The sequence below is a fragment of the Gymnoscopelus braueri genome (genome assembly GCF_963280865.1).
Source record: "Gymnoscopelus braueri genome assembly, chromosome: 17".
Classification (NCBI taxonomy): domain Eukaryota; kingdom Metazoa; phylum Chordata; class Actinopteri; order Myctophiformes; family Myctophidae; genus Gymnoscopelus; species Gymnoscopelus braueri.
Window position 1 is genome coordinate 9,007,657 of NC_137617.1, and position 12,791 is coordinate 9,020,447.

Genomic DNA, 12,791 nt, shown 5'->3' on the forward strand with positions numbered 1-12,791 from the left:
ACTAGATAATGACTTAATGTGCAGCTCAATCTATGAATTCAAGTTTTTTTAAAAAGATAATATAGTAGATAAATATAAAACCTTAATAAGATAGATACAATACTACTACTATCATATCTCTGCTGTCCGGCAGAAACCAGCTAACTCCAAAATGTTAATTTTTCAGGAAATGAAAAAAAGTGTAGTTAGGAGGTTTTGTTCATCAGTGATAAGAACAGCTGAATGGACGTCCAAGCTCTCAATGAGGTTGGAGGTCAAAAGGGAGTGGAGCCTGGAGTCAGCAAAACCAGCTAACTCCACCCCCCTTTGGTGGACGTCGCTGGTTTAGCAGAACATTTGAGGATCCAATGGAGTTAGCTGGTTTTGTCAGAAGCGCTTTTTAATGATTTTCATTGGTTCAATATTTGTTTTACCAACACACACACGTATTCAATGGCCCTGATTTATGGAAAAAAACTGACCAGTTGAAAAGGTTATAAAACACCAAAATCTCTGGCAGTGGGTGAGTTTATTAATGTATATACTCTGGCAGTGAAAGAGTTAAGGTAATACAAACAAGTGTAAAGTTTGTCCAAAACCTAAAAATAGAGCCTAATTGCTTCTGCAACCAGCAGGGGTGAAACAGCGAGACTAAAGGCCATTCATATGAACTGTCACACTTCTTATATAGCCTCAATTTACAAGCCGGATGCTAGCCCCTTATTTTCTGACCTGTATGGTGATGATGACGATGTCCAGGGCGTAGGGTTCCTCGGGCGTGGACAGAGACTTCTTCTGGCTCTGCAGCTTGGTCACCTGCATCCACTTGCCGCCGAAGAAGGACTAGGGTCCGTCCATGTCCCGGATGGTGACCAGCAGCACGTTGCCGTGGCGGTCCTTGATGGGCTCGTAGTGCACGCGGCCCAGGTTGTGCGTTCCCAGGAGGTTCTGAGAAACACGCAGGAGGAGAGAACCGGGGGTTCCGTTGGTTCAGGGGTTCTCAAATTGGGGCTTTTGTTAACTCTTACCCTGCCAGAGTTTTTTCAGAACAGTCTGTAGCCTCTGCCAGGGTTTTGACCGATTTTGGTACCTTTTCGCATAGCCACAAAATATTTTTCTCAAGTATGATTGATCCCCAGAAAATTTCTAATCACAGATGAGATTCAGGTGTGGTTTCACAAATGTCAACGAGGTCAATTTGACCTTGTTGTCATGTGTTGTTTGATGTTTGAAAATAGCTCAAAACCAGTGGTTTCAAACCAAAAAACATTGTGAATTGTTTGTCCGTTTCAATTTTAACATTGAAGTGGATGGAGCAGCAAATCTTTGGGAATTGTTATCTCCTTATTCGTTTGGAATATCGAAAAGGTGTCAATACTAAATAATTAGAGAATCTTTTTAGATTTTTTTTTTTTTTCAGGACGTTTTTAAACGTCTTTGGCAGGCAACAGCTAATTTCTCAAAGACGTTTATAAACGTTAAATGTGTAAAAATATGCTTAATCCATTAAAGGAGTAGTTCCCCCCAAAAAAATCTTATTTTCTATCAATTACGCACCCCATGAAGCATTGATTTTTGGGCGGTGAAACCGCCCCTATATGTGAGGTTTGGATATTTGCACACCAAATCCTGCGCTGTGATTGGCCACAAATGTACCCCCCTAACCCTGCACCGTGATTGGCCAATCACAGTCTATTCAGGACTGTGATTGGCTAGGGAAACATGACACATGTGCATAGCCCTATAAATAGGACCATAACTTTAAAAAAACCATAAATGTGTTTTTTTTAAAGTTATGGTTTCTTCCATCACTTCTTCCATCACTTCTTCCATCACTTCTTCCATCACTGTGATGACCACTGTGACCACACCGCCCACTTCACACTGGGTGTGATTTTTAGGCGGTGAAACCGCCCCTATAAGTGAGATTTGGAAAAATGTACAAATATCTTGGGCAGTGAAACCGCCCCTAAAAGTGAGGTTTGGAAATTTGTACAATTATCCTGCGCTGTGATTGGCCAATCACAGCCTATTCAGGACTGTGATTGGCCAGTGTCACATGACACATGTGCATAGGCCTATATAAGCAATCATAACTTGAAAAAAAACATAAATTGGTTTTTTTCAAGTTATGGTTTCGTCCATCATAAAGAGTGTTTCAATAAATGTATTTATCCTTTGTACATGATTGATCGACTCCATTCAGTATTGTGATTAGCTAGCAAGACACCGCCCACGATTTTTTTTTTTTTTTGTCGCATTCCTAAACCAATAATTTGATGATAAAGACCCTAATGTATCCGGTAGGAGACACAAAGAGTCTCCTTTGTGTCTCCTACCAGATACATTAGGGTCTTATTACTATATTGGCTTAGGATTGCAACAAAAAAAATGGGGTGCGTAATTGATAGAAAATACGTATTTTTTTGGGTGAACTACTCCTTTAAGGCCTGAGCTTATGACGTCTTCTAAATCCTAACAGATTTAAAAAAAAGTATGTTGCTGTATCAGTGGTTCTCAAACTTTTTCATGTCAAGGACCTCCAAAATGATACCGTATGTATTTGGCTGCCGCCCATCTGAAAATGTTTTGTTCCATCAGGGACCCCCAGAAGCAACAATTTGAGTAAAAGAATCATTGCTTTAAAAATATATGTGTATTCCAAGATTTGCACTGATTTTGAAGAATTTTCAAAAATAGCAGATATACAAGCTCATAGTGCAGCACCCGGTGCCGCGCTATGAGCTTGTATATCTGCTATTTTGGAATAGCCAAAGTATAAAATAATGGTTTAAGTGGTTACACAGAAGTGTTCCAGGTTTTAATGGGTTATAATGGGTTAAATACTATTTAACCCAATGTACATGAGCAGTCAAATATTAAATAATAAATATTACTGCAAACACCGACCTATCCCTACATGTACACTATTGGACTCCTAATGTGCCGTAGTGTTTATGCCTATACATATTAAAATGACCCATCAGCCATAAGAAAATCACTTGAGTCGACGTATAAAAGTATAGCTCACATTAAATGTACTTAAGTATCAAAAGTAACTGGTGCTAAAATGTAGAGTATCAAAAAGTAAAAGTACAAGTATCAAAAGTAAAAACAAAAAAGAATAAAGAGATTTTCATATGGTACAAAGAAACAAATCAGCAAGAAATGCTTTCACTCTCTCTCTCTCTCTCTCTCTCTGTAGTCATAATTTTCTCCCTGGTGTGCGTTGCCCCATCGCACATACGGAGCATCCATCACTGCTTTTACCTATTGAACTCAGGGTATTGTAGTGAAAACATGAGCATAGTGTGTTGGTCATCTGGTACTGTGGTGACCCTGACTTATATACGTATGTATCTTCTAAAACTTTTTTCTTTTCTTTTTCTCATCTATAATTATGTATTATTATTATTTATATATTAATTGAACTGCTGCATCTTAGTTTGTAGTATGTATTACATATGTTTGTCTGTTATGTGTATTTCAAACTACTACATGGAGCGGCCGAACATTTTTGCCTATAATGGCAAAATACAGTATGCCCAGTAAAATAGCGACATGTCGTGGTTAATACTGTGAATCTAATCGTGTGTGTGTGTGTGTGTGTGTGTGTGTGTGTGTGTGTGTGTGTGTGTTTCATCCATCAGGAAGGAGTTTTCCGAGTTGATGGAGAAATATTGGTCTAACGTCGCACACTCAGGCCGGGTCTCCCCTACACAGATCTCCACAGGTGAGCTCACATTCACTCTGTTTCCTCTAGCAGTGGTAACCAACCTTTTCAAGCCCAAGAGCCCATTTTATTTCCAATTGTAAGCCGTGATCTACCACTAAAATATGTTTAAAAAAAAACACTTGTCACGATGTATTGTAAATATTGCTGAAGACGTTGAAGACCCCATAGAGTCTATGGGGTCTTCAACGTCTTCAGCAATATTTGGTTGATTGTCTCATTAATGTCTGTTAACCGTGAGCTTGTAGATCTGCTATTTAAAAAAAACTAAACATGTGTGCAAATCTTTGAATATATAATAATTTGTTCCTGGGGGTCCCTCGGCGCGGGAGGGGGGTTTGCGGACAAATGCATATCATTTTGGGGGTCCTTGACATGAAAAACGTTTGAGAACCACTGATATTATTATAGCAACATAAGTATGTTCGCTTTAAAAATATATATATATTCAAAGATTTGCTAAAATGTTCACGAAAAAAAAAAAAGAATAGCCCAAAGTATAAAATAATGGTTACAGCAAACCAATCTAAAATGACACAGTATATGCGTTCCCGGATTGAATGGGTTAAGTGACTATAAGAGACTATGGGTTGCCTCCAAGTGGTGCTGCAGCTTTGATGGATTTGTATATTATTTTGACAGCGGCGGCGCTATCATCAGTGTTGTGTACATTAAATGTTGTTTCGTCACCTTGAAATAATGGCCTATGTAATTTCTTTTCAGAAAACAGAAATAACTGAACCAAAACAAATGTAATAATTTCACCCAAAACGTGACTTTGTATGTCAATATGACTATTAACATACAAATAACGCTGTCTGTCAGTTTCGTAACATAAGAGAATTAAATGACTTTGACTTTGACTTAGGCCAATTTGTTTTTGCCTAAAAAGTCACGTTGTCTTTAACAAAAAAAGAAACGCATGGGTTCCTGAGGCTACGTTGTCTTTGACTTAGGCAACATAAAATGGCCTACCGTAGGTGGGACCGTACCTATGTTCCCCAGGTTCTATGTTCCCCAGGTTCTATGTTCCCTGCAAAAAAGGTTCTATGTTCCCCACTTACCAAAAAAGGTTCTCTGTTCCCTGGGTTCTATGTTCCCCTTTTACCTAAAAAAAAGGTTCTATGTTCCCCGTTTACCCCAAAAAAGGTTCTATGTTCCCCATTAACAAAAAAAAGGTTCTATGTTCCCCGCTCACCCAAAAATGCAGGAAAAATACATTTTTAATTTCCAATTATTACTAACATCTCTGTTTCATCATACCAGTGACATCATCGTCAGGTTATTTTTTTTTTAACAAGATTTTGTTTAAACATATATATATATTTTTATTAACGTGAGAACAATGCCTTTCATTATAGCATGCTAACTTTCCATGAATAGAAAGCCTGCAGTTTCTATTAGCATGGATTCCCTATTGATGATGTCACTGGTAGGTGGTTTTCTGAACTGTCCACAGCCCTCCTCTGAAACAGACTGAGTAGACAAATATTGTACCATATATAATAAGCATTGGTGAGGACCAATTATATGAAGATATGTTGAAAATGGGTTGTCCTTTAAGCTTGCATAATTGTCTCCACCAGGCCGAAAGGCATGGCGAGAGAGTATGTTTTACCCCCTGTCCGTCCGTCCGTCCGTCCGTCCGTGTGTGTGTCCTGTCCGTGTGTTACCAGCTAATCTCCGGCACCATTGGCCCGCTCGCTGCGAAACTGTGCACACACACTCCCTTGATACCAATTCAGAACCTCTGCCCCAAATTTTTCACATGGGCCTGTTATAGCGCCACCAGGAGGCCGATTTGTGCAAAACCCATTTTTTGACATTACTCCTACATATTTTATCCAAACGTCATGCAAATCGTTACACAGTATCTCTATAGTCATGTGATCAACCCGGATCTGTCCGATATCCCATATTTCATCCTGATTGGCTAAGGTTGGCTTACAAAGTTTGCAGGATTGGTCCGTTTTGAACAAAATGCCTCGAATCATGAACGCAGCTTGCAATTTCCGTGAAATTTCACACGCACATTCCCACTAGGCCGACGAAGAAATGCCACCCATTTCACATTGGCCTGTTATAGCGCCACCAGCAGGTCTAATTTAGCAAAACACATTTTTGGAACAAAATGCCACACATCATAAAAGCAGTGTCCGATTGCTGTGAAAGGCCTAAGAAGAAATGGCACCCTTTTCACATTGGCCTATTATACCGCCACCAGGAGGCCACAATAACGTACCTGACCTGGCGTAGACCTGTGCTCCGAGGAGCACTTTTTCTAGTTGTATTTATTTTTGTGTGTAAAAAACTTTGTAACTTTTTTTATATGCTTTATAAATTAAGCACTTTGAAACTGAAGATGATGGCCAATGTTGATGATAGTAAAAATGATAATAATATCGTATCGATATCGTGAGCCCAATATCGTGTATCGTATCATATGTACCGTGAAATTAATGTATCGTGACACCCTTAAATAGATTTTGAGTCATGTCAAAGAAGTTTTCAAAACATGATATTTTAAAAACTGAAAAATTACAAATAACTAATGGGTATAAATACATGTATTTAAACCTTTTTAAATGTCTCACCATTTCCTGCATTTTTGGGTGAGCGGGGAACATAGAACCTTTTTTTGGTTGAGTGGGGAACATAGAACCTTTTTTAGAACCTTTTTTGGTTGAGTGGGGAACATAGAACCTTTTTTTGGATGAGTGGGGAACATAGAACCCTTTTTTGGTTGAGCGGGGAACATAGAACCCGGGGAACATAGAACCTTTTTTGGGGGGGGGGGGAAACATAGAACCTGGGGAACATAGAACCTGGGGAACATAGGTACGGTCCCCTGTAGGTCACACTCTTAACAAGCCATTATACTGTGGGATGGGAACAGCATGATCTTTTCGATATGGATATAGGCGATTTTACCAGAGGTGGCCAGTGTATATAGCTGATTTAGGCAAAAACATAATTTTCCTCAAAAAATGACGTTGGCCATTATTTTACGAAGGTGACTGTTTGTTTGTTTGTTTGTTTCCATATTGTCTTTGCATATAATATATAGAATTTTTGTTAAAGGGACAGTCATTTTTATTTATTTTTTCTATCAATTACACACCCCATGAAGCCTTGAATTAATGGAGATTTTTTTAGTTTTTGTCGCATTCCTGAGCCAATATTTTGATGATGGTTCTCTCGCTCTCGCTCTTGCTCTCTCTCGCGCTCTCTCTCGCTCTCTCTCTCGCGCTCTCTATCGCGCTCTCTCTCTATACTGTAGGTAAGCTGGCGGAGGCCTCCTCCTCTGCGTGCTCCTCGCGGTCGGAAAGCCCCCAGCTCCTCCTCTGCCCCAAGGAGGCAGTGACGACTCCCACGCATTTGCCCCCCTACACCCCCAACCCCACTTTCAGCACCCTGCACAGCGCCCGCGCCACGCACGTTTTCAGGTAAGTGGAACCCAGACCAGTGTGGTTCACATCTCCCATTCACATTTCACATGGTGGTTCATCACTGGTTGTGGAAAAAAGGAATAAAATCCTACTCCTGTTTGTAGGATTTATTTGGTAAAGTTCTCTGGCTCTTTCTCAGACCTGGAGGTTCATCACTTGTTCATCACTGCTCTTGTCCTAACGATCCCTGGTACTGCTGGTTTGCTATGCTCTGGTTCCCAAACCTTTTAGCTCGAGACCCAAAAGAGACGTTTTATTGTCAAACTAGTGAAAATAGCAGATCTACAAGCGCCAGTAAGCTTCAGTACTTCTTAAACGTTTTATTGTCTCCGCCAGGCCGAAAGGCATGGCGAGAGAGTATATTTTACCCCCTGTCCGTCCATCCGTCCGTCCGTGTGTGTGTGTGTGTGTGTGTGTGTGTGTGTGTGTGTGTCATTCTGTCATTTTGTGGACAGCTAATCTCTGGCACCGTTGGCTTGATCGCAGCGAAACTGTGCACACACACTCCCTGGATGCCAGAATTTTTTCACATGGGCCTTTTATAGCGCCACCAGGAGGCCGATTTGTGCAAAACACATTTTTGAACAGTACTCCTACAGATTTTGGCCAAAAATCCCCCAAATCGGTACACAGTATCTCTATAGTCATTAAAAGAAACGGCTCATTTCAGATTTTTCATATTCCATCCTGATTGGCAAAAATTGTCTCTCAAAGTTTGCAGGAGTACTCCGTTTCGAACAAAATGCCTCAAATCATGAACACAGCATGCAATTTCCGTGAAATTTTGCGCACACATTCCCATTAGGCCGGGGAAGAAATACCATTTGAAAATGTTTAAATCAGCCTCATGGTGGCGCTGTAACAGGCCGATTTGTGTTTTTACCTATAACTGCACCGATCAGTGTAAAACTTTGTATGCACACTCTCAAGAGGCCAAGGAAAAACCTTTGCCCTGCATTTTTCACATATGCCTTTTATAGCGCCACCAGGAGGCAGACTTATGTAAAACACATTTTTTTATATTAAGCCTTCAGATTTTATCAAAATTTCACGCAAATCGGTACACATGATCTCTATAGTAATGTGATCAAGACGGATCTGTTTGATTTTTCATATTCCATCCGGATTGGCTAACATTGACATGTAATGTTTGCAGGAGTGGCCCGTTTTGAACAAAATGCAGCAAATCATGAACGCAGCGTCCGATTGCGGTGAAACTTTGAATGCACATTTGCACTACGTTGAGGAACAAATGCCACCCTTTTAACATTGGCCTGTTATAGCGCCACCAGCAGGTCAAATTTAGCAAAACACATTTTTAGAACAAAATGCCTCAAATCATGCATGCAAGTGTCCGATTGCCGTGCACGGCCTAGGAATAAATGGCACCCTTTTCACATTGGCCTATTATAGCGCCACCAGGAGGCCATAATAACCTACCTGACCTGGCGGAGACTTGTGCTCCGAGGAGCACTTTTTCTAGTTTTATTTCATTTTTTAATGATTCCTTTTTGATTCGATTTTTTAATGAAGATTAAACTTTTCTTTTTACCTGCAACCCCAAAAATGGGTCCCGACACACTGTTTGGGAAACACTGTTCTAGTAGTCTCGCGTGGCCAGACTGTTGCCTCCCACAATGTTTCCGGTCATACAGTCTGGGACTCAGAAGCTCTGATCATGATTAAAATAAAGCGGATGTAAAGCCTCCTCCCCACTTCCGTTTCGTCTTTACAGTCGAGCAAATGTCTCCTAATATAAATCAAAATCATCTAAGCATATATTATAGCTTGCTGCTGAGGAGAAAAGGAAATTAAAAAATAAAATGTAAATATATTTTAAAATATGTTTTCGTGACCGGAAATGCCAGCTTCCGTTACTCGGATTTCGGGAGGTGTAGTTCCAGACTCTATATAGCATTCGGAGATTGTGGAATAGTTGTCTGGCGACGCAAGACTACTGCTCTAGTACTGCTTGTCCGTCCGTCCGTCCGTCTGTCCTTCCTTCCTTCCCTGTGAATGTCTTCTGTGGTTTTTAACAGCAGCCTTTATGTTGCATTACTACCACCTACTGTACTTATGTCTGCTTTGTTATATCTTTGGTTTTGTTTTGTTCAGCTCCTTTCCTTTTTTCCTCTGGTTCCCTTTGCACCATTTAATTCCCCTCCAGTCTCTTCACAGCTTCCGCGTACAACATTTTATTTTCTTTCCTTACCTTGATTTCCCTGATTCTTTTAGGGCATTGTGCAGATTAGTGGTGGAAAATATAATCGATTCAGCAATTAATCGTGATTCACAAATGTCAAAAATCGATTATTTAAAAAAAATCACACCCAGTGTGAAGTGAGCGGTGCTATTTATGAGTTATTAATTTCATCATGCATCTCGGTAGCCAATCACAGCACGTCCTGCAAAGTGACGTGCTTACATTTTTTACATTATTATTAATTTCATCATGCGTCTCGCTAGCCAATCACAGCGCGTCTGCGAAGTTTGAAGTTAATTTCATCATGTGTCTCGCTAGCCAATCACAGCACCTCCTGCAAAGCTTAGCCTATGGCCGTGTTTTCCACAGCATGGCGTCACAGCGAAAGACAAATTTTCATGACGGAAAGAAAAACTTTCACCACGAATGGGTCCTAAACCCTCTTATAGCTAAAAAAAAATTATATATATATTCAAAAGATTTGTTTTCATCATATCGCTAATTGCATAGAGCAGCAGCCATATTTTGGTTGATTATCAGAATATTGAGAAGCCTTTGTTATAAGTCAGTATTATTTTCTTGTTGGTTTTCTGCAATTGTTGATGTTGGCAAATATAACCTTCCAGTTGACAGTGACACATCTCTTCCATTAGTTTTTATTATCAATAAAAGATAATGGAAGTAAATGAATCGCGAATCGCAATTTAATTGAATCGTAGCCCTCAGAATCGAATTGAATCTCAGGTACCTACCAATTTCCGCCCCTAGTGCAGTTTACAGTTACTACATTTTACTGGTACTTGGTCTTCTTCACACTCCTTTCTGTTGCATTCCACCTTTCCACATCTCCCACACTTTCTGTCTCCTCTGCATCCCTTTGAATGTGATATCTCAGGAACACCTTGATGGAACAAACGTCCACTTGGACTCATGGATGAACTGATTAGAAGTATTGATTGATTGATGACTTTATTGATTTGTTTCTTATTTTCTTATTTATAATTTTCTTGTCCAGTGACGGTGTCATTCAGCTGATCTGCGTCTCCAAGGGAACAGGCTTGGGACTCCTCCTCAAGGGTGGAGCCAATCGCTCTGAAGGACCAATGGTGTTCATTCAGGAAATAGTTCCCGGAGGTGACTGTCAGAAGGTGAATTGCTTCACTCTCTAGCTTAATAATAGTAATATAAAAAACTGGTCTTCAACATGGGGTCCAGGACCCCTAGGGCGTCCTCAGTTACTACATGGGGGTCGCCAGTTTGTTTTGTGGATTTCTTTTAAAATATGTATTTATTATATTATATTAGGTATATGTATTTTCTCTTCTTCTCCGCAAGTGCTGACGTTTTTACCACTGAGCTAATGCCTGCTTGCTCTGGGGAGAAATGTAATTTTGACCCATTTTCCTTATTAGGAACATTTTCCTGGTCCTCATTTATGATAAAACAAAATTGAGTTAGGCTTATAGTTAGGGAATTTTAGCAAGATGTTTGGACCATCTGTGAAAAAATGTACTACCAATAACTTTCTTCACCAATGTGTTCTTATAGGTGTCTAGAATCATCTCTCAATTAATGCAAACCCAAATCCTCGTGGAAAATCCTGGAGAGACAAACTTAAGGAGCCCAGAGGGCTTGGGTTTAAAAATATGAAAAAATAAATAAAAGTCTAAAATTAACTTGTGAGGTGTCTAATAAGGGCAGGGGCTTTCAACTGATTGTGAACCAGGGACCACCACCCTGACTAAGACTCAACCTGGGGACCACTGTTGTGTTGGGAGGGGATATGGGCTAAGATTAGTTTTTTTGGTAACACTAAGGGCAGGTACAGACTGCAGGACCTTTAAGTGCTCGGGGGGTCCATCTGATCGTTAAGCATTACACACTGCAGGAGTTTATTTCTTGAAATCGGCTGTCATATATCGTTGTGGTTTTCACACTATAGATTGATCCCCGACCAGGGATTACACACTGTAGGATAGTTCACTAGGATGGAGGATCTCCAGAGTCAGACCCAATACATACATTTGTGTTTATTCCAATTCATTTTAATCGACGTATCCCGTGATATGCCTCTCGATCTCCCTCTCTCTCTCTCTCTCTCACTCTCTCGCACGGCAAGTGCGCAGAAGCAGTCAGTGACAGAGTTGCCATGTCCGCTTATTATAAGCGACTTTGGGATTGTTTTTCTGTAAAGTTGCTTGAAAGTGTAGTTGCTTTTTTGGCCTTGTTTCCTAATGTTGTTTGAACCAGTTGTTTTCAAAAATGTTCATGGCAAGGACCCTCAAATTAATATTTGTCCGCAGAGGCGCAGACCTCCCCCTTCTGAAAATATGTTGTGCCATAGACCCCCATACAAGATCTGCGTGGATTTGGAAAATATTTCCAAAACAAATTCCCCCCCAAGATTTCTTCTTTTAATACAACGTGAGCTTGTAGATCGTCTATTTTCAAGTATCCAATGTATTTGTATATAGGCTTCATGCATAGTCGCTTGTTGGGCTTGTTTTCACAAACCTGGTTGCTTATTTCTCTCGCAAAATCTGGCAACACTCACAGACAAACACATACATACACACACACACACACACACACACACACACACACACACACACACACATACATACAGATCGCTCGCTCTCTGTGTGTGTCTCTCTCTCTCTATCTCTGTGCAATAGTCTCAAATAAACAGCCCCCTTCGAGCACACTCGCTCACTCTCATTCTGTTTTATAATAATGTTTAACTTAATACAGGACTGGACAGTAACTATGCGGTGGATCTGTTTGTTGTGGCTGTAATGTGCTCTCATTGGCTGTGGCGCTGATCTCCTCGCAGACCCCTTTCATACTGTATGATACTGTGAGATGTCTAGTCGGCGACATAGCTGAATATCTAACAGGGTAGTTATCTGAAAACGGTCGGAAAGCCATCGCAGAGCGGATAATCGCGGCTAGATCGTGTCGCAGAGCCTTTCACACACAGCGAGCATTATCTCGCCGATCAAAGGCTGATCTGCGTCAGATCGGGAGGTTTTGTCAGCGAGCGCCAAAAAAGGTCGCCGACAGCATTATCGGACCAAATATCCTGCAGTCTGTACCTGCCTTAACACTATGCATCCCAGGTCTATAATATATTCTGATCAGCTTATAACTCTGTATGATTAGAGTTATAAGAACTAAAATATGCATAACCCTTTATAACACTGTTTCTCAACCAATTGTCCATAGACACATGTTCTTAAATAATGACTGTTAAGGGCTTGATATAATTCATTGCACGATACTATGCGCAACACTTTTAATCAAGCCCTTAATTAACAGTCACTATTTAACTGAAATATAATGCTAGTGAGCAGAGCGTTTTTGAGTGTTTGAGTGTTTGAGTGTTTTTGAGAATTTCTCTTACTTCATCCAGCCCTCTATTAAACTC

The 12,791-nt window shown here is 40.3% G+C and overlaps 1 protein-coding gene across 1 annotated transcript in view; it reads left to right on the forward strand.

Moving 5' to 3' along the window:
* Positions 1 to 12,791, forward strand: part of stxbp4 (syntaxin binding protein 4) — a gene marked incomplete at its 5' end in the record, with an annotated part of 100,352 nt that overhangs the window by 17,530 nt on the left and 70,031 nt on the right. The window contains 3 exons of the mRNA XM_080455566.1: positions 3,630 to 3,712; positions 6,993 to 7,158; positions 10,380 to 10,512. Of these exons, the coding sequence (XP_080311692.1) occupies positions 3,630 to 3,712; positions 6,993 to 7,158; positions 10,380 to 10,512 (382 nt within the window). The remainder of the gene's footprint in view (positions 1 to 3,629; positions 3,713 to 6,992; positions 7,159 to 10,379; positions 10,513 to 12,791) is intronic.